This window comes from Microplitis mediator, chromosome 1 (assembly GCF_029852145.1).
Source record: "Microplitis mediator isolate UGA2020A chromosome 1, iyMicMedi2.1, whole genome shotgun sequence".
NCBI lineage: Eukaryota > Metazoa > Arthropoda > Insecta > Hymenoptera > Braconidae > Microplitis > Microplitis mediator.
The window spans coordinates 12,882,147-12,905,790 of record NC_079969.1 but is presented as its reverse complement, the minus strand read 5'-3'; the positions used below and the strand labels follow the sequence as shown (position 1 = coordinate 12,905,790).

Here is a 23,644-nt window from a genome sequence, read left to right as displayed (position 1 = left end):
TTATACACTACAATAATAATACACTTATTTTAGAAATAACAACACACAATTAACAGCAGTAAACGAAAACAGAAGAGATATATTTTATTAAGATACAAAATGCATGCTGTTTAGTTGTTAGTATAAGACTGACTGACTTTAATCGCGCATCTATAAAACAAGAGAAGATGGTGTAACAGGGGAAATTTGAATTTTCCGCGTTCAGATTACCACGATTACCTAGTATACGCGCCGTCGATAAAAACTATAACTACTCCAGGGTTATCCGGAGTAGAGCGCGACTTGTCACCAGGAGTAGTAATTGTAGGGGCTTGTCCGTCAATCCCCCTCTAGTTGTAAGTAGGAGTTTCCAGATTTCCGGACGTTGCCGAATTTAATCGAGTGGGTGCACCGTGATAAGTGTCGAAGAGAAAAATCGAGACTAGAACACAACCGGACAGACCTCCGAAGCCAGTAGACGCACAATAATCTAACAGGTAATTAAAATTAGTTTACTTGGATTCTGTGATTGTGGAACCAAGCGATATTATTTCTAAATATTATAGATACCAGGCCATTAGCCGGTATCCTTTATAACTATTACTAATTATCTGGAAAAACAGGTGAAGGAGCATTAATAAAATCGAGAGAGAGCAAGTACGACAGTAAAGAAGAACAAAGACCAGAACAAAGGAACCAAAAAAAAGAAAAGAGACAAAGGAACCTGACGAGAAGGACGGAGACAACTGCAACGGGAAAAGACATCAGGAGTGTATATCAGGTATTAATTAAATTAATTATTCTAGGCCCAAGCCAGAATATTAATTTAATTCGATAAAAAATACTTAGTCGTTCGTCGGGTAATCCGCGTCTAGGCCCGTTATAAATTAATTAGTCGTAGAATTTTGTTAAAATTAATTTAAGCCAGACGTTTGTCTAACCAGATCCAGGCCTTTTAGCCGGATCCAGGCGTCGTAGAAAATTCTAGGCCCATTGTGCTGAGCGCAAGCCAGAATTTTCGTGGTCGAGTCCGCGTTAAAATTAGTTGTTAATTAAAACAAATAATTAAAATTAAATAAATTGCTTAAACCAAAATTATTGAAATAAATAAATTCATTAATTAAGACAAGGTTAATAGACGCGAGAACTCTGAGAGAAAATTTTAATTAATTAATAAATAAAATTATCAATTAAATTAATTAATAACTAAAATTATTAAATAAAATTAGTTAATAATTTATCGTAATTAAAATTAATAACAATAAAAGAGTCCAAACCGATAAGGAAAGAGTCGGAAATCCAAAGTAGTCATTAACACATACTTTGAAGTATTGGGTAACGCGACGTTGAGTTCTCCAATGAAAATTATTAGTGATACGGATAATTGTTAAAAGAAGGAAATGGCTAAAAGATACGACGATTTTAAGTTGTTTTAAATAAATGCCAAAGGTAGTTGGTCAGTAGTAATAATAAAGTCGTGTGCGTGTATGTGTGATGCCAAAGGTAGTTGGCTTAAAATAAGGTTTTACAACGTCAAAGGTAGTTGACGATAGTTATAAGGTATAATGTATAAGATATAAAGGCATAAGGTTTATAAGGTTAAAAGGTTTATAAGGTAAAAAGGTTATTAAATAAATAAAAGGTCAAAAAGGTTAATTAAAAGGTGTATTGAAATTATTATAAATTATCCTTCCCCTCCTCTCTCTTACAATTAATTAATTTACAACGACCCTGATGATCGAAGATCCGGCTCTGGGAGGCCGTTATCACTTCCAGTGGCGCCCTTGATAAGGACGACCAGAGTAACAGTAATAGACCTGTTATAATGGCATTTGTTATCTAACTTTTCAAATAATTTAAAAGATCAGTTTCACATTCGTTACAATATATACACATGGCGTTGCTACCATAGGGAGCGATCGATTGGTTTCAGCAATCTGCTTTGAACATCGATTTTTCTGTTTTCTGTCTTTGCCTCATCCGTGGAGACACAATAAGTTATACCGCTGGACTGCATACACGCATTTAAGCATTTTCTATTGTATTCTTACTTTTACTGTATAACATTCGTTCGTTAAATAGAAATATTTATCTAACATAATCAGTTAGTTTAAATAATTTATTCGTTATATTTAATGTTACCTTAACCACTAAATATATATGGATACATATATAAACTTTTAAACCGTATATACTTTTTGACTCAGCTCATCATCGTATACAAAGATTTCGTTTTATTAATTTTATGCATATATAATGAATTCAATTTGTAAATACAGTAATTTGTAAATATAAATTAATTGCATAAATTTATCGAAACTACAATTACTCAGTATAACTTTTTAAGTATTATATTGTCGATCAACAAATTGTATAAAAATTTTGTATTTTATGGAATCAAGGAAGAAATTTAGTTTTACCATAAGGGGAAAAATATATCTGAATTATTTGAAGGTTTTTGCCTCTATCGAAATAATATTTGATTTGTAAATTTAACTTTTAATAATTAGATTAACATTTAATTAATGGCTGAGACTAAACATTTTTAATTTTTGTAATTGATTAGGGTGACTAAAAAAATACAATTAGTTCATTGCTCGGAGAAAGCACATTTGGTTGTCGAAATAAATAAACTTATTTTATTTTTCACAAGGAATACTTGACGAATGACGTCAGAGTATTGTAAACGGAAAGACTCTACTGCCGTACGAATGAGACACGGATAATCCGTAATTCTCAGAATTGCTCGATGATATAAAATAAAATAAAATATAAAATAATATTTTATTTCGGTAACGCGTTAAATTGCACGATGAAATAATTATTACGCGTAATTAATTAATTAATTTTTCAATTATTACACGAACGCGGTTCACTTGTTCAATAATAATATCACATATATACTTTGTTCAATTTTCGCGCCAACTTAACGGCGTAAATCGAATTGTTCAGTAATCGGAATCGAAATCGGTCGTTCGATCGGGTCGAATTGTTCAAATAAAAATAAACGTGGCCGTTCAGTTCGGCGTCTATCCCGGATCTATCGTTTTCAATCCATGCGTTGGATCGATTGCTCGGTCGAAGTCGGAATCGTGATCATAGATGTCACCAAACGTTGCTCACCGGGTAATTATTTATTATATTCAAATAAGTTCAAACCTCGGGTCGATGTCGAATTTTCCTCATGTTACAATATTTATACTGATTTTTTGTGTACTTTAAAGAACAGAATCATCAAGTCGAAAGTAAGCTGTGGTTACGACTCTGTAACTCGTATATTTTAGTAATGTACAAATATTTTGTTCTCTAACCTTTCTGTGCATTGTAAAGTAGTAATTATTTAATAAAATTAAATTTTTTTTACAAGAACTGAAATTGAGACAGGTAATATTAGATGCAAAAACGGAATGCGCAAAAAAAGCCAAGATTTTTGTGCAACAAGCTACAAAATAATTGCCAGCAGAATTTCAAATCGTTGTAACTTCTAGCTTCGAAGCTGCACGAAAATAAAATGCAGAAGGCAGATGGCATACATTGGAATGGTTGTATGAATATATTATAATACGATTGAAAAGTAGAAATACTTACGAACTTGTACGAACCCGTAAAATATTGCCAATTCCATCGCTCATTACTTTGAATAATTATTAGGGTGGGTTGAAAAAACACTTTATTTTCGTTTTTCTTAGCATGGGGGTAGAATTTGTACCTTATAAGAATAAAAAATTTTTCAAGAAAAAAAAAATTTTTTTACTCAACATTTTGAGGTGACCCACTCGTTTTTAAATTAAATAATTGATCAAATGGGGTGGTCCCAACGAAAAAAATTACATGGCGTTCTAGAATCTGTAGGGTGTCCCCTTGAAAGCTAATTGAAAGTCAGAAGTTGAAAAAATTTTTTTCCCATTATTTTTGTAATTTAAGTAAAAAATCCAAAAATGAAAAGCATTTTCTTTTGAATTAAAATGAAAGTAAAGTAAAAAAGAATCACATTCGACAATAATTAGACGTTTTCTACGATTCTGGACAAAAAAAAATTTTTTTCGTTGAAACTACCCCGTTTAATCAATTATTTATTCAAAAAACGAGTGGGCCACCTCAAAATGTTGAGTAAAAAAATTTTTTTTTCTTGGAAAATTGTTTTTTTTTATAAGGTACTGTTGCGTAAATTTCAAATTTTCGCGCTAGAACACTTGATAATTTGACGCTCTACTATACCAGAGGTGCTGCTATCGACGCGCCCTCTGATACTCGGAATTTCAACTCGATAGCCAGCTACGCGGCAACTGGCATTACTCTACAACACTTGTGATAGAACACCACGTGCTACCAGTTTTTATTGTAATTCAATTACATCGTGTTAATTACTCTACACTATCAAGTACATCATTCTAATTGTAACTCGCTGATACACCATGTATTTGTTATCATCTATATTCTTCAATTATATCCGGTTTTTCATATATAAACTCTGTGCTCATTGCTGTGGTGACCGCGTGTTAAACTAACGTGCGGGCTATATTCATTCACATACTCGCCATCACGTGACTTTGCAGCCACAAATAATTATTTCAATTTACAATTTACTTTATTACTCATTGCTTAATTATTTACTCGTACTCGATGTCAACTGGTGTGACTGACGTCATCATTCAGTCATCCAGTCATACTTAATCTCAAAATCAATATCAAATTTTATTTGTGACTGCAAAGTAATTATTATACGTTCAGACTCGGCTCGCTATGCATCTTACTTATACTCGGCTCTTACTCGTACTCTGTCGCGCATTAAAATTAATTGTGACTTAAATTTATATTCGAAATATTGTGATAGTTGTAATTCTTAATTGTCAATAATTTATTTGTTACTGCGCTCTATGTAATTTATTAATTCACGTGTATGGTGCCGTGTAAAATTACAAAACTCATATTCTACTAAACTCGAAAAACTCGATCTTCAATTCAACTGCGCTCTATCTAATGTATATAATATTTCATGTGTACGGTGCCATGCAATTTATATAAAACTCCATTAAACTCACATGCAATCGAATAATGTTCAATAAGTGCTCTAATAACACTCGTGATCGACTCTTGTACTCTATGCTATTATCTGTGATTCATTTTTATTAAATATGGACAATACACCAAATAAGTGAATTTTTATTTCTTTCACCATCCCGATCCAGCAAACTAAATATTTAATGTAGTTTTTAAGTTAATATTTTACAGGTACAAATTCTATCCCCATGCTAAGAAAAACAAGAAAAAAGTTTTTTTTCAACCCACCCTAATAATTATATTAAGAAAATTAGTTGCTCAGCTTACGGTTTTCAATCATCCATTTTTGAAGGCCTAAAAGAGACATTTAAAAGTGAAGATGAACAATACAAACGAGGTTTAATCATAATATATGAAATGAAGCTTTCCGAGAACATTTATTTCGATACACCAACCATGAAAATTAATGAGTTTGTGGATTTGGGACAACACACGCCGGATCAATTAAAAAACAAAACGACTGATCATGCGCTAGTTCTTAAAGTTATACTATTTAGAGGAAGGTGAACACAAGCTTTGGGTTGCTTTTGGTCCAAAAGTGCATGTACAACTGTTCCACTCCATAAATTAATTATAGAATTTATCGTCCTATCAGAAAATTGTAAAATTCATGCCGACTCTGTTAATACTGATGTGGCAACATGCAACCGAGGGGTTTGGAAAACGTCGACGAAAATAATGCTAATTGCGAGCACCCACGCAATAATAATCAGCGACTGTGAATGACATTTGATTTCAATCATTTGACAAAGAACTTCAGAAACGGTATTATCAATGGAAAATTTGCTGATTTTAAGGTTAGATTAGTTGTAAAAGGTATGAAATGCGAATAAGTCGATAATATTTTCAAGATAATAATTTCTTTTAGACTCCTTATGGAATTGTAAAGAAAAAACATTGGGACTCCGTCATCGTGGAAGAAAATTATTATCAGCCTAATCTGAAAATTGCTCATACATTAACACCAGCACATTTAAATCTAAAAGGCTTTCAAAAAATGAATGTTCTGCTTGCAAATCAAGTTTGTATTTTCTGACTCTTTTTACTTCACATGTCTGTTATTTGTAGTTAATGGATTTATTATATTTATAACTGTAACTATTCAGGGAAGAGGTGTCAGTGGCCATGGCGCATTATCAATCACCTTGTGATGATAACTTGTGATGACTTGGCAGATTCTAGTCCAATACAGAAGATGATGAAAGATGATGGTGATGATGAGGGTGGTGCCCTTCATTCTTTTGGGATGAGTGATGATGCTGTCATTGATGGCGACATCATTCTTCTGGAAGATGAAGAAGTCTGGCATCTCATGTCATCATCAGGGTTTGAGTCCAACCGAGCGCGTCCCCAAGTGGCGGATAGGGGAACGGCTCTTACGACTACTCTTGTCGATATCATCTTTGATGATTTTTCACGTGGAGGAAAATTTGGGTTAGTGAGTTCTATAGAGGGTTACTGCCGGTCTAACGATTGGGGCGTCACCTGAAAAAGACTCACCGCGGACCACTCAGGAGAAGCTATACTCCTTAAAAACAGAGACGAGCGTGATGGTTAAGGTGTGTGGAATTCTTTGTTATGATGGATACGCAGAATAATAAAAATTCGTTTACGGAGCAGGGGAGGGATATCCCAGCCGCGGCAGCGTCAGGTGGGTTAGTAGCACCAGCCCGGTCGACATCCTGCGACTCTCGACACCCGTGGTGGACCACTTGACCAAGGAAGCAGCTTACTTCGACACGCCAAGTTAAGGCCAGGTTACTATTACTGGGGGCATTCTGACGGAGGGTCTTGCGATGAGAGACGCGGTAATTTCCAGGGAGGACTCAGGTCTGCAGGAACTTCAGAAGGTCTTAAAAGAGACCTTGCGGACCCTCAGGGGAAGCTAGCGATCACTGAAGTGATCGGAAGAAGCGAGAACGCCTTATAGAGGAGAGTAGACGATGGGAACAGCTTGCCAAGGAGTCGATCCAACCAAAAACTCCGAAGAGTAAGAAAAAGACGACTCCACAGAATAACGGAGAGCATTTCAGTCCCCTAAAGAGACCAGAAGAGACCGTTGCCGAGCAAGAAAAGGCTTCTTACGCTGAGGCCACAGAGGGAGGCGGCACATCCTGCAATACAGAGCTGCCAAAAGGGAAGCGTCCGTTGTTATCGCCCGATGCAGAAGAAAGAGAGCAAAAGAAGAAGAAGGAAAGGGAAAGTGTCATCGAAGAGCCCATGGAAGTTCCCCTAACTACCGTTGAAGCGAAAGAAGAAAAAATGGAAGAAGAAGGAGAAGGCTGCGGAAACTGTGGGCAGTGTAACGAAAGGACCGGCACCAGGAGGAACACAAGCAGGACCAGCGACGCAACGAACCACAACATCCAAGGAGGCCAAGCAGCTGAAGAAGCGACAACGGGCGGAGGCAGTTTTGATCACACCAGGTGAGTCAAGATCGTCTGGGGAAGTTTTGAAAGCACTGCGCTCAAAACTTTCTCCGGAGGACTGACAACTAGTGTTAGATCGATAAGGACAGCCAGGAAAGGTGGGCTTCTTATCGAGTTCGAGGGATCTGTTAAAGATCGCTCTGCTCTCGATAAGAAGATCACCGAGGCAGCTGGTGGAGTTGTTGCGGTGAGCCATCTCGTCCCTACCACTACAGTGGTTATCGACGGGCTGGACGCTGCAACAACAGTCGACGACGTAGGGGTGGGCTTGCGTCGGAGAATTAGTGAAAGTGCGGATGAGCTTAAAATTAACATCACAAAACCCAATTAATAAGGAGCTGTCCGTGCCTTCATTGAGGCAAGATGTGAGGTCACCACTGCTTTAGAGGCCTTGGAAAAGGTCAGAGTGGGCTGGTTGGTCTGCCGTATTCGCCACTGGAAACGGCTGGATCGATGCTTCCGCTGTCATGATCTTGGTAATTCGACTGGATCATGTAAGGCGGGGGTTGATCAGTCGAGTCGTTGCTAGCGTTGTGGAAAGGCGGACCATCGGGCCAAGACCTGCCCCAATCCACCTTGCTGCCACATCTGTGATGCGAAAGGGGACGGGTGATCCGTTTACCACATGATCGGTTCGAGGCGATGCACTTCTGGTTAAAATGGCTAAAGTGCTGCAGGCTAATCTACAGCAGTGCAGGACATCGCTTAATCTACTTCTCGCGCGGGGACAAGACCGCAGAATGGATATTGTTCTCGTTTCAGAATGGCAAGTGTAGATCTTGTCATTGTGAATAAGGGAAACACCACAACTTACCGCAGGGTAGGCACACGTGGGTCAATCATTGACCTCACCTTTGCTACTCAGCGAATTTCTGCTGTGATCTCAGACTAGGTTGTTTCGGAGGAGTTTACGGCTAGCGATCATCAATACTTCTCGTATACGGTGAACAATCTGCGGAAAAAACCTGCAATTGTGACCCAGCGATCGATGAAGCAGACCGGATGGAAGGTTTCGGCGTTGAATGAGAGTGCTTTCTTGAAAGCGGCCTCGGACAGCGATGAGGCCTTTTTGCCCGTATCGGCTGAGACGCGCGAAGATGTAGAGATGATTGTTGGCCGTATGATGAGGGCTATCGTCTCAGGCTGCAACACTGCTATGCCTCGACGTTCCGCGAGATCACGCAGAAAACCAGTTTACTGGTGGACTGATGAGATCGCGCTGCTCAGGGCTGAGTGTTCGCATCTTCGGAGGCAAGTACTCAAGACTCGAAAGCGTGTTACTGGGCAGCAGAAGAACGTAGAATACAAGGCGGCGAAGAAGCGGCTGGTCAGTGTCCTGTTTCGGAGCGTGAAGATCGGGACAGTCCGGTCTGGACTATATCCAATGACGAGTGTCCACCTTTCTTAGCAGCCAAACTGCGGCGAGTTGTGAAGAGTCTCAAGGGAGACAAGGCCCCAGGCCCCGATGGTATCCCTGTTGAGGTCTATAAGGCTCTTGTCTCCCAGCATGAACAACTGCTTTTGGGAACTTACAACTCGTGTATTTCAGTTGGAATCTTTCCTACACGATGGAAGCTGCAAAGGTTAGTCCTGTTAGAAAAAGGAAAGGGTCCGCCCATTACTCCTTCGTCCTACAGCCCACTTTGCATGCTGGACGTAGGAAGAAAAATTTTCGAATCTGTAATTAGAAATCGACTGAGAATTGAAGTTGTAGATGCCGGTGGCCTAGCGGATAATCAACATGGTTTCCGGCTGGGTCACAGCACAATCGGTGCTATTTCGGAAGCGCTTTCATTTGCTAGAAGTGCTTGGACGGGAGACTGTCGATCCCGTCCAGTATGCATCATGATGACGTCTGACGTCAAGAATGCATTCAATTCGGCAAGATGGCCAGACATAATGGAAACGCTTCGGAAATTAGGTCTGTCCGGGTATCTCATTTGGATCATTGACGATTACTTACGTGATCGTTTTTTGATCTATGAGACTACTCTTGGCGAGATGATGAAGAAGCTAAGTGGAGGAGCGGCACAAGGTTCTGTCTTAGGACCGGAACTCTGGATCATTCTTTACGCCGCAATTCTACGTCTAGACCTACCGAGTGAGGTAATACTGGAGAGGTTTGCTGACGACGTGGTGGCGCTAATCCTTACGCACTCTTACATGAGTGCTCAAAGATTGGCAAGCATAGTCGCAACCGAAGTGGACGCTTAGCTAAATGACCATGGTATGGCATTAGCTAAAGCAAAACTGAAGTCATAGTACTCAAAGCCCAGAGGTGGTTTCCGAGTCCTTTCCGTGCTCTCGTCGTGGATCAAAACTTCTCTGAATACCTTGGGGTGACGATCGATACGAAACTTACGTTTCACGATCAGATTGTCGGTGCGGCTAATAAAGCGGCAGCGTTGGTGGCGAGTCTTTCTCGCTTGATGCCAAACATCGGAGGACCGAGGAGCAGCCATAGACGAGTTCTCATGAGTATCTCAAACTCGATAATGCTCTACGGAGCGGAAATCTGGTGTGAGTCACTTAAAGTAGGAAGCCATCGTCGACGACTGGCATCTGTTCAACGTAGAGGCGCGCTGATGATAGCTTGCGCTTACCGAACGGTTTCGGAAGCAGCCGTGGCGGTCATCGCGGGTGTGATTCCAATCGACCTTTTAGGGTTTGAGAGGAAGCGCATCTGGGATGCTCGTCAAGCCGGTGGAGAACCGTTGAAAAATGTTAAGGCTCGAGAACGGGAGGAAACCTTGAGACTCTGGCGAGAGCGATCGGAATCTGCGAAAACGGGACGTTGGACATTCAGGCTCATTGAACGAGTCCGTGATTGGATAATGCGAAAGGAAGGGGAGGTAGATTACTATCTCTCCAGATTTCTGTCCAGTCATGGCCAGTTTCATGAGTACTTGTATCGCATGGGGATCCGAACCGATCATTATTTTCAATACTGTTCGCAAGTTGTCGACTCTGCCAAGCACACCTTCTTTTTAACTTCCTGCTAAGAAAATTGTAAATTTTCAAAAATTCGGGAAGTTATTGGTTTCGGTCCGATTTACAAAAATCGAATTTTCATCAGATGTCGACGTTTTGAGGTCCTAGGAAGCTATTCTGACTAATTTCACGATGATGTCCGAGTGTATGTATGTATGTATGTACGTACGTACGTACGTATGAACGTATGTAAATACCTGTATCTTTTGAACGGATGAACCGATTTTGAACTTTAAGGTGTCATCCGACGCGGCTTGTCAATATCTTGAAGCTGTAAAAAAATTAAGCTTGATTGGTAGGGCTCGTTCAGAGATATTCCAAAAATAAAATTTTTTCAAAAGTGATTTTTTTAGATAACTTTTAATAGACTCAATGGATTGATTCCAAAATTGACTGGGCTCTAGAGCTTCATAAGCCGCGTCGAATGCCACCTCAACCATCGAAATCGGTTTATTCGTTCAAGAGAAACCGTTGTCGAAAGAATTAAAAAAAAATTATTTTTTATTTTTTTTTAAATATCTTAAAAACGACTTGATAAATCGAATTCAAAATTGGATCAGCTTTAGAACTTGGTAAAACGCATCGATTGCCACCTCAACCGCCTCAATCGGTTTATTCGTTTGAGAGATATTGTTGGAGAAAAAATAGTAAAAAACAATTTTTTTCGAAAACAACGGCATGCAAAACGATTTTCAAGCTCGAAGAGCTCGAAAATGTACTCACGACAAAGTTTTCGAGCTCAAAGAGCTCGAAAACAGCGGGAAGTTTTAGGGCTGACCCGCAGGTTCAACCGATAGACAGATTTTTCTCTCAGTGATCGTCTGAAATACAACTACGCTTTCAGAATGAGAAGAGAGTGCCCTCTGAGGCTGAATAGGTGACACCTTGGATCTTGGTGACGAAGGAAAATTGGACGAGCATGACTACGTGAGTGAAGTTCTGAAGGCGAAGAAGATCGAAGAGATTGAGTAGAAAAGAAGAGAACAACAGCGACGGCGAGATAAAGAGGAAGACTATGGTTAGCGGAGTAATGCTTACGCAGTGCCGCACCATAGGTCTTGGAGAGGAAGTGAGTGAGGTTTTTAGCCAGTAGGGCCCCTAAGGATACATCCGATATACTTATACAAACATCCTTAAGTAATAAATCCTTAAGGGAAGAGTCCGGCACACGGGAGACACAAGGAAAAAAGCATACCAGCAGCATTCACCAACACATCTGCCTCCTACGGTGCGTAAAAAGCATTTTTCCCTCGCCCACTTCCAAAAAAAAAAACAAAAAAAAAAGTCCAATACAAAAATTCATTGAATCTTGAAAATTACTTTACTATCTTGTCATTCAAAAATTTATTATCTGAATTCGTGAAAGTCACGATTTTACGGACCGGATATCTTTCTTCGTTTAATTCTGTACTACTCTAACAGTTTTAGGCGCTTTCTATCGAATTAATTCATTTTGCTAAAGTAGCAACACTGTTACGTCCAAAACTGGTACGTAATTATTTTAAGTTAGTGAGTATTTGGCCCAAGCCGAAGCCTATAGACCGGGAACTCCAGAGGTTTTTGTCTTAATAATATTGCTGGTGAAGGTTGAATTAAATGATAAAATCTCGGTTTAATTTAATACATATATTGTAAAACCGTACAAATATTATTGGTTGCTAAATAACTATTACAAAAATTTTAGTTATTGAAAATTATTTAATTACAATTTTAAACGTAATATTAAGTGTAAACAGCACTTAATAAAATTAATTATTCAAATACAAATATTAAACCGAATAAAAATGATAAACGGCACGTAGCGAAGATTAATTATTCAAATACAATTTAAAAACGAATAGAAACTAATTATTCCAATATAAATTCTAAACACAAAATTTAAATGTTAAAACAACACTTAAAAAAAATTAATTAATCAAAATATAAATTCAATTATAAAATTCGCGACCAGACTATTCCTTAAAGTCTCTTACAAAATTTAATTATTCCATATAAATTCAAGTATAATAATTTGTGACCAGACTATTTTTCAGTCTCTTACAAAAGTTAATTATTCCCATATAAATTCAAATATAATAATTTGTGACCAGACTATTTTTCAGTCTCTTACAAAAGTTAATTATTCCCATATAAATTCAAATATAATAATTTGTGACCAGACTATTTTTCAGTCTCTTACAAAATTTTATCTGTGGTATTTTATATTAAATATTTATTAACATACCTGGGTTTCCACCTTGCAGTATTTACCGTTGCGAAAATATTTAAATAAAAAGATATACTAGAGAACACTTAGTATAACGCTCACTGACTCTAATTAAAAATATACTTGTCCATTTTACGTGGAGGATCCCGGGGGAACCCGGCCACTGAACCTAAGTTTGATTTACGATCCGCATATTTGGAGATCCTGGTCAAGAGAGAGAGTTCACACGACCAATTTTTCGGGTGTCGATTTTCGGGGCGTTCCAGTTGACCTCAATTGGGGGAAAAAGCGTGACCAATTAAGTGTCCGAATTCCTGGGCCCTTACCCTCACTCTTAGATTTTCCAGAGTGTCGTATGAACTCCCACTACAAGTGGATGCCCTCGTATGAGTATGTGTACATATGTGTGCGTATATGTGTCCACCCACACGCAAGCACATTTACACGTGAGCAAAACACACACACGCATACATACACACGCATACATACACATACTCATGTACATCATATATTCATGTACATCATCTTTACTATTATGAATTATTATTTATTTATTAAATTATTATTTATTATTGGCTATTATTTATCAGGCCTGGCAAGCTGCCTAGAACCTTTGAGCATTATTTATTAATTATTATTTATAAAATATTATATTATTTACCAGGTCTAGTGTTCTCACTTAGAACCTTTTACTATTATTTATTAATTATTATTAATAACCTACTAAATTATTTACCAGGTCTAGTGTCCTCACTTAGAACCTTTAACATTATTTATTAATTATTATTTATAGAATATTATATTATTTACTAGGTCTGGTATTTTTCACCTAGAACCTTTAAACATTATTTATTATTTATAAAAATAATAAAATGTTATTATTTATCGGACTATGAAATAATTTTTTATGAATTATCTTTATGAAATATTTTTAGCTAAAACATTAAAAATGAGTCATTTGTTTTGTTAAAACATTTTTTTTAATGAGTTTAAAATGTGTTCAGCTCTTATCTAGTATTCGAAAACTGATAAAAATTCCTATTTATTTGTTTGTTTTGGTTTAAGCCGTTAAAAGCTTTTGTGACGCACCAAAACGATTTCTAAAACTGACCATCGAGGCACTTAATGTATACTCTCATTATTCTGTTTTACTTATTTAAAAAATTATAAAATTAAAATAAAATCGTCTAAATTTTGCCAGACGTAACAACACCTTAATTGTATCCGAATTTTATGGAAACTTCTAATATACAGAGAGAGTGCTCCTCACCTCTACCCTCCATATGTCTATAGCACCGTCGACTTCCCTCTTCTACATATATATATATATATATATATATATATATATATATATATATATATATATATATATATATGTCGGAGATAAAATAATACTTGGGTTTTTCCTGAGACTTGGGAAAGTCCCAACTATATTGAGTTTGTTTTTAGACAATAAAAACTTAGTAAAAATATTTTACAATTTAATCCGCTTAAGATTTTGTTAGTTTTCATATTTACGTTTATGACGGTAGACTTAGGTCGAAGGAGCCCGTCTGGGCATCCAACGTAGACACGATCGAGAGATAGCAATATTTTCGGTATAATGAGTTTTTAAACATATGGAAGTAATTGTACGAGTTTGTAAAAATTACCTGAGATATAGTTTTGGTCGAGTCGGGGACTCAAGAATATTGGGTACAGAGAGTTAGTTCTAATTGAGCAAAGGAACGGACAACATTGCTATCCGACCGATCGTGTATTCGTTTCGATTTTAATTTTACCGCCGTATACATTTTACAACAGTAACTAGAATATTTTCAATAGTTGTTATTCTCTAGTAAACTAATCGCTTGTAATAATTTGTGTATTTAATATTGTGTAATATTTGATATTTTGTAATCTTTGATATTTTCTCGGATACTTTAATATTGTGTAGTTGTCCGATACTGATATTATTGCTTGTAATCTTATTGTTTAGTGTATACTATATTTGTGAGTAGTAATTACCTGTGTGTGTTCGTTAAATTGTTTAATAAATAAGATGAGTGGCAAAGATAACGACGTAAACCCGAGTCTCATTAATACCTCGACTGGTAATTCGACATCAGAAGTGGGATCCGCTCCAACACCAGATCAGTGGAACATTTTATTGCAGTTTATGCAAAATTCTATGCGGCAACCGAGTATAGACAGCCGAAATTTTTCGCTACCACGGTTCAACCCGGAAAGTGCGGGTAGCGATCCAATAGCGTGGTGCACAGCAGCGGATATGTGCCTAACAGAAAAGCCACTCATTGGTTCTGCTCTAATTTCCGCGCTCAGCAAGGCATTGGAAGGGTCAGCTGCGCAGTGGCTATCTCAGGTGGCTATCACTGGAATCACATGGCCACAAGTTAAAGATCTTTTTATCGCTCGATTTGGTGGTTCGGAAACAGCAACTTCAGCTCTCATTAAAATCCAAAATGAAAATAAGCTGAAAGATGAGAGCATTGGCGCTTTTGGTGTTCGACTGCGATCATCACTTAAAGCACGATGAGGATCTTTAACTGTTGACGAGATCATAAACGCTGTCGTCATGGCTCGGTTAGCTCCATATAACAGCCAAATAGAGCGACTGGCGCATACATCTGATATCAAAACAGAAGCCGCATTTTTAAATGAAATGCGAGCTTTTTCATATATGCAGAAGAGGCCAGCATCGTCTATGGAAAACGCTACGACACCGGATCCAAAACGTTTCAAGCCATCAATAGTGGTTCGTTGTCATGGATGTGGTAAGATGGGCCATAAAGCTAGTGAGTGTCGTTCGAGTACGACAATAACAAGGAGACCGGATACTGGAGTAGCGCACGGGGGAAGAAAACCAACCATGCCGGGCAAGACGGTTACTTGCTACAACTGTCGGGAAGTCGGACATATTTCGTCACACTGCCCGCAATTGAAGAGGAGTAGAAACGGCGAGGGAGCAGCCAACAAGGAGGGTGCCGCCATCGAACGACGGGTGGATATGTGCAGTATCGCGGTGCCGTCAGGTTCCCTGTTACATCACGGTGAGTCGTTTTCATTCTGTTTTGACTCCGGAGCTGAATGCTCGTTGATCAAGGAGTCGGTATCAAATAAATTTTCGGGAAACAGATTTAATCAGCTTGTAATGTTAAGAGGTATAGGCAATATTAGTGTTAATTGTGCTATACAAATATTGTCAACGATTGTAATCAATGATCATACGCTAGAGATTCTTTTCCACGTCATTAATGACGATTATTTAAAACATGATATTTTGATTGGTCGTGATATTCTTAGCCAAGGATTTGACATCCATATTACAAAAGATAAATTTAATATTTTTAAAAGTAAAATCGTTAATGTATGCGATAAGTCATTAGAAAATAATATAATTGATTTTAATCTGGTTGACACAGATGTGATTGGAACAGATAAAACTCGTTTGATCGAAATACTTGCTAAATTCCGGGATTCATTCATTACGGGATTTCCGCGTACTCGGGTTAACACCGGTGAGCTCAAAATACGGTTGATAGATCCTAACGTCACCGTACAGCGACGCCCTTATCGACTTAGCGTTGAAGAAAGACAGATTGTAAGAGAAAGAATAGACGAGCTCATTAAAGCCAGCGTGATTCGTCCTAGTAATTCACCTTTTGCCAGCCCGATAATACTTGTTAAAAAGAAAGATGGGTCAGATCGCTTATGTGTAGACTATCGCGAGTTAAATAAAAATATGGTAGCGGATAAGCACCCGTTACCACTTATATCGGATCAAATAGCGAGACTTAGAGGTGCGAAATTTTTTATTTGTCTTGATATGGCTAGTGGGTTTCATCAAATACCCATTCACCCTGATTCAATTGAACTTACTGCTTTCGTCACACCCGATGGGCAGTACGAATATCTAACTATGCCATTCGGATTAAAAATTGCCCCTTCGGTATTTCAACGCGCGGTTCTGAAAGCTCTTGGTGACCTCGCGTATACGTACGTTGTTGTCTATATGGACGACATTTTAGTTATTGGGGAGACAATAGAGCAAAGTTTGGAAAGGCTTCAAATAGTGCTTGACATTCTTATCAAAGCCGGTTTCTCGTTTAATTTTTCGAAATGTTCTTTCTTAAAAACCGCTGTTTCATACCTGGGATACGAGATAAAGGACGGCGAGGTTCGTCCTAATCCGCGAAAAATAAAAGCTTTAACAATTTTACCTGCTCCACAAACTGTTACCCAGCTTCGACAATTTATTGGCCTAGCATCATACTTCCGTCAGTTCGTACCGAGGTTTTCTCATATAATGAAACCATTGTATGCGTTAACTGCAGGTAAGAAAAATATTGAGTGGAAAGAAAGTCATGAGAGAATTCGTCAAAATGTAATTTCTGTGTTGACCGCCGAACCCGTACTAATGATCTTTGACCCTACTTATCCTATTGAATTACATACTGATGCTAGTGCTGAAGGCTATGGGGCTATATTAATGCAAAAAGTAAATAATAAAAACCGGGTAGTTGAATATTTTAGTAAAAGAACAAGCACGGCAGAATCCAGATACCATTCATATGAGTTGGAGACCCTAGCCGTTGTCAACTCTATTAAACATTTCCGCCATTATTTACACGGTCGCGAGTTCACAGTATTTACAGACTGTAATTCCTTAAAAGCATCGCGCAATAAAACAGATCTGAACGATCGAGTCCATCGATGGTGGGCATTTTTACAGGCATTTGATTTTGATATAGTCTATAGAGAAGGCAAGCGCATGGAGCACGTAGACTTTTTCTCGCGAAACCCGGTATGTCTTGATGAGCGTAAACCGACGGATAAAATTGAACAAAAACGTATTGATCTTGCGGAAATATCAGACGACTGGCTACTAGCTGAGCAACGACGGGATCCGGAAATTTCTGAAATCGTTACGAAACTAGAAAACGAAGAGTTATCGGACGATCTTGCCAATACATACGAATTGCGATCGGGTACACTTTACCGAAAAATACAACGTCGCGGTTCATCATACTGTTTGCCAATCGTCCCCAGGGCATTTAGATGGGCAGTTATTAACAATGTTCATAGTTCTATAATGCATTTAGGATGGGACAAGACACTTGACAAAATTTACGATCATTACTGGTTCGAAGGTATGTCTAAGTATGTCCGTAAATTTGTGGATAATTGCATGACCTGTAGACTCTCTAAGTCTAGTTCAGGTAAGGTTCAAGCCGAGCTCCATCCTATCCCTAAAACCAGTATACCATGGCACACAGTTCATATTGACATTTCAGGTAAACTGAGTGGTAAAAGTACTTCCAAAGAATACGTAATTGTCTTAGTTGACGCGTTTACAAAGTTCGTTTATTTATATCATACTCGGAAAATAGACTCCAACAATACTATTCGAGCTGTTAAATCAGCAATATCTCTGTTTGGAAAACCATCTCGCGTGATAGCGGACCAAGGTAGATGTTTTACCGGTAAAGATTTTCAGGAGTTTTGTAAGTCACAAGACATCAGACTTCATTTAATAGCTACTGGCTCTAGCAGAGCAAATGGGCAGGTAGAACGCGTGATGGGAACACTGAAAAATATGTTTACTGCGGCAGAGACAGATGGTCGTTCATGGCAAGATGCTATAGGAGAGATACAATTGGCTATGAATTGCACTACCAATCGGGTAACAAAAGCTAGTCCGTTAGAACTACTAATTGGAAAAGTAGCAAGACCTCTTGGTCTGTTAGCTGATGATAATGATAGGGAAATTGATATCTCTAGTGTAAGACAACGCGCGGTAGATAATATGGAATTAAATGCAAAATATGACAAAACTAGATATGACAAGACTAAAGCTAAAGTAGTTAGATTTAATACGGGAGACTTTGTTTTGCTTAAAAATGAAGAGAGAAATCAAACAAAATTAGATCCGAAGTTCCGGGGTCCATTCGTGATAACTAAAATTCTTGATGGCGATAGATACAGCTTGAGATCTTTGAGTAGCAAACGAACGTATAAATATGCTCACGACAAACTGAGAAAAATGCCTGAAAGTCATATTCCCAGGGAGCTAGACGTGTGTGATGTCGATAGTGACGAGGAAGGTGTTGAAAAAGACACTAATGGCATTGATAATAATGTGGAAGGTGTTGAAAAAGACACTAATGGCATTGATAATAATGTGGAAGGTGTTGAAAAAGACACTAATGGCATTGATTATAATGTGGAAGGTGTTGAAAAAGACACTAGTTCTATCGATAACAATGAAGAAGGTGTTGAAAGAGACACTGATTGTTTCGATAGTGATGAGGAATGTTAAGTCTGGCTATACGCGTTGGGCTGTCATCGGCACTGCATTACCTGTGTGGCTTGCTGAAGGTGTGCGATGGGCAGCAGGCGGTATAGTGCAGGCTAGGTGTCGTCATACACCTGTTATCAGACCATGTTACATGCGTTGAGTCGCGGTGTCACTGCATTACCTGTGTGGCTTGCTGAAGGTGCACTGCGAGCTCAACGATGGGACAGAAGTAAGACAATGTTGGGATGATACACGTACTTGCACTGAGGGAATCTGACAGGCTTATTAACTCTAAGGTTTAGTAAATTGTAAAATGAATAGAAAAAAATAACTAAAATCATAATAGTGCTATCAAGAATGTTTGGGGTTACATTGGATCTCTGAATCGGATTAAATTGAGTAGTATTAAATCGGATTAAGTTAGGAATTGAACAAAAGAAAAATTAAGTTAAAAAAAAAAAAAAAAGAAATTGACACGCCAGTTAACAACCGAAATAATTTTCAGATGCACCCGAGGACGTGTGCTTGTCAGGATGGCCGTGTCGGAGATAAAATAATACTTGGGTTTTTCCTGAGACTTGGGAAAGTCCCAACTATATTGAGTTTGTTTTTAGACAATAAAAACTTAGTAAAAATATTTTACAATTTAATCCGCTTAAGATTTTGTTAGTTTTCATATTTACGTTTATGACGGTAGACTTAGGTCGAAGGAGCCCGTCTGGGCATCCAACGTAGACACGATCGAGAGATAGCAATATTTTCGGTATAATGAGTTTTTAAACATATGGAAGTAATTGTACGAGTTTGTAAAAATTACCTGAGATATAGTTTTGGTCGAGTCGGGGACTCAAGAATATTGGGTACAGAGAGTTAGTTCTAATTGAGCAAAGGAACGGACAACATTGCTATCCGACCGATCGTGTATTCGTTTCGATTTTAATTTTACCGCCGTATACATTTTACAACAGTAACTAGAATATTTTCAATAGTTGTTATTCTCTAGTAAACTAATCGCTTGTAATAATTTGTGTATTTAATATTGTGTAATATTTGATATTTTGTAATCTTTGATATTTTCTCGGATACTTTAATATTGTGTAGTTGTCCGATACTGATATTATTGCTTGTAATCTTATTGTTTAGTGTATACTATATTTGTGAGTAGTAATTACCTGTGTGTGTTCGTTAAATTGTTTAATAAATAAGATGAGTGGCAAAGATAACGACGTAAACCCGAGTCTCATTAATACCTCGACTGGTAATTCGACATATATATATATTGTGACGTTATTTTTCGTATGGGGGTCAAATCAAAGTGAACGTCACAAACACCAACGAATTTTATTGTATTTACGAGCATGGTAACTCAAGACTTATAATTTAGCTTACAGGAATTTACGATTTTGAGACAGATTTTTTATTAAGTTATAGTTTAAGAATTAAATATGGAGTAACGTTTGGCTACAGTTATGGATTTTTGGATAAAGAAAATAAGAATTAGAATCAGATTTATGGAAAATTATTATGGGATATGGTTTGAGATTAAAGTTTGGGAAAATGACTGTTTGAGTTTTGGACTTTTAGTATTTTGAGTATGTGGACGAGACAGTGTTACCGTGGAGCGGGACTTAAATTAGTCACCCGGTATAATCTGATGATAAAACCTAGTTCTATCCCTCTGAGACTTCTTGGTTGATTGCAGAGGTCTAGCTGAGATGCTAGTGCTCCAGTATATAAGGAATTTGACGGATGCGGATCAGTTTTGGAGTTTTGGTTTGGCAGGCCTCAACAGTAATTTTGTGACCGTTGCTGTTGTGGAAGCCGTTTGGTCATTTTTAAATTATTAGTCTGAAAGGCCTCAGAGGACAAGTCATGACCACTTGTACCGCTGAGGAAGTCATAGGTCACTTAGTTTATAAGTTTTATGATCCCAGCTGAAGTCTGTTCCAGAAGAGCAACTGCCAAGGATATCCATACTCGGAATGGGTTTAGTGAGTACGTTTGGTGAGGACTTGAGCCTTCAGTTACTGTTATAGTAAAGATTGAGTTGGATTTAAGAATTTAGAATATAGAGGTCAGTTATTGATAACGATAGGATTGAGTTTGGGGTTTTTAGAATTGAGAATTGAGAGAAAGAAGTCGAAGGGAGACCTTCGGAGAGTACGGACGTGAGCATTCGACTCTAGTCGCTTGAAGCGAGTAGACGTGTGCAGTAATGGCGCTACAGTTCAAGGCATTGTGGAAAGCTATAGATTGAGATTATTGCTACAGAAGTATTATTTAAAAACAGTGTAAGACGTTACTTGATATTTATTCACCAGACATCAGGTATGAAATAATTATTATAAATAATTAATCGAGTTCGAGTCAAAAGTCTTGAGGTATTATGCTTCTGTTTTAATTAAAGAAAAGATTTAATATCTGCGAGAATTATGAGAATAGTGTTACATTTTTAGAGTCACGATCACGTTATTGTTAATATTATTTTATAAAAGAACTATAAGAACCATGTTTGATTGTTGAACCAATTATTGTCTAATTAACATCGAAATGAGACCCATGTACGTTAGTTTTACGATTTTGCTAAAGAAATCGTTCTAGAGTATCGAATCCATAATTATTGTTCTAGTTTACGAAATATTTTTTGATTATCATTTAGTTCTAGTTAATTAATTGATTTATTCATAAAATATCGATACGTATCATTTAGATGTCAATTTACCTTCTGTTAAGATTAATTTTAGTATATTTAACATTCGTTATATAGAAAAGTGTTATTTGTACTGAGCTACCGTATTTTATTTATTGTTAAATAGAGTTTTGAGATTACTGTTGTTAAATAAAAGTTGCAAATTCAAAATGAATCTACATGACTTTGGAATGATGTAACCCGGACCACTCCCTCTCTCCATAAACCTACACACTGAGCGACGCCATGGCATACCGTAACTCTGTTTTTAGTTTTCCAGTCTCCGTTTTGTTTTGCTTATAAGTTCTGAGCATTTCGTTAAATTTTAGTTTTAGTTTTGCTTATGCGTGGTTTTGGTGATAATTCCACAGGTCAAAAATTATCCAAAATTTCATGATTTACTGGTTTGGTGATTCCAGTGATAAAAATTACCTGGCGCCCTATTCGTATTGAGACTGGAAGCTAAAGGCAGAGAATGAAGTTATAGCGCAGAAATTAACGTCTAGTTTTTGTGTTATAATATATATATGTGTAAAAACAAGCATTAAATATAATCCACTTTAATGAGACCTTATTGTTAGGTGACTATTACAATTTGCTGCGCAAGTGGCAGCGGATATGTATATATTAGGGTGTTTCATATTTAGGTGATTTTTAACTTCCCGCTAAGAAAATTGTAAATTTTCAAAAATTCGGGAAGTTATTGGTTTCGGTCCGATTTACGAAAATCGAATTTCCATCAGATGTCGACGTTTCGAGGTCCTAGGAAGCTATCCTGACTAATTTCACGATGATGTCCGAGTGTATGTATGTGTGTACGTACGTACGTACGTATGTATGTATGTAAATATTCATAACTCTTGAACGGATGAACCGATTTTGATCGTTGAGGTGTCATTCGACGCGGCTTGTTAATGTCTTGAGGCCGTAGAAATTTGAACTTAATCGGTAGGGTGCGTTCAGAGATATTTCAAAAATAAAATTTTTTTAAAAATGTTTTATTTGGATAACTTCCAATTTGCTCGATGGATTGATTCCAAAATCTAATCAGCTCTAAAACTCTATAAGCCGCGTCGAATGCCACCTCAACCATCAAAATCGGTTTATTCGTTCAAGAGAAACCGTTGACGAAAGAATTCAAAAAAAATTTTTTCCTTGGTTTTTTTGAAATTTCTCAAAAACGGCTGAATAAATCAATTTCAAAATTCGACCAGCTTTAGAACTTGATAAAGCGCGTCGATTGCCACCTCAACCATCAAAATCGGTTAATTCGTTCGCGAGATATCGTGGAAGAAAGAAATGCTAAAAAATGGTTTTTTACAAAACAATGGCATACAAAAGTATTTGCGAGCTCGAAGAGCTCGAAAATATATTCACAATAATGTTTTCGAGCTCAGCGAGCTCGAAAACAGCGGGAAGTTTTGGGGCTGGCCCGCAGGGTCAACTGACAGACCGATTTTTTTTTCTGTCCTACCTGAGAAACTAACAATTTATAGTACAAAAAAAATATTCCCGCTTGACAAAAATTCTAAGTCAATTAGGGGCTTAGCGCATCGAAAAATTCGATTTCCCATTTAAAGAACATGGGAAAAAATTTTTTTTTAGTTTGGAATTCTTTACCTCGGCAATGGCTTATTGTACGAATAAGCTCACCATACATTTTTGTAGGGAATTCTACGCTCTACAAAAAAAGTCACTTATCATTTTTCGATAAATCCATCTGTTCAAAAGTTATTGGACCTCGAAGTCAAGTTAAAGTAAATTTCCCTGGTCTTTTTACTTTTTCGGCGAAACTATCGGACTTATTATAAAATATCATGAAATCTTTTTTGTAGACACTTTTATTTCCTACAAATTATCTCGTATAAATTTTTTTTTAATTCTGCATTGCTTTCTAGTTATTTCCATTTTAATGCCAACCTCCTAAAAAAATAGTGTTCTGATCGATTTTAAGAGCTTGGCATTAAAATGGACATAACTAGAAAACAACG

General features: G+C 37.4%; 1 protein-coding gene across 1 annotated transcript; it reads left to right on the top strand.

Annotated features, from left to right (window-relative positions):
- The first annotated feature begins 9,964 nt into the window (after positions 1–9,964).
- Positions 9,965–10,471, top strand: LOC130664945 (uncharacterized). Its single transcript, XM_057465148.1, has one exon. It carries the CDS (start codon positions 9,965–9,967, stop codon positions 10,469–10,471), a length of 507 nt encoding a protein of 168 aa, XP_057321131.1.
- Positions 10,472–23,644: the final 13,173 nt, after the last annotated feature.

Excerpts from the sequence above, each read along its gene's own strand:
- LOC130664945 (XM_057465148.1), top strand. The coding sequence starts at position 9,965 with ATGCTCTACGGAGCGGAAATCTGGTGTGAGTCACTTAAAGTAGGAAGC.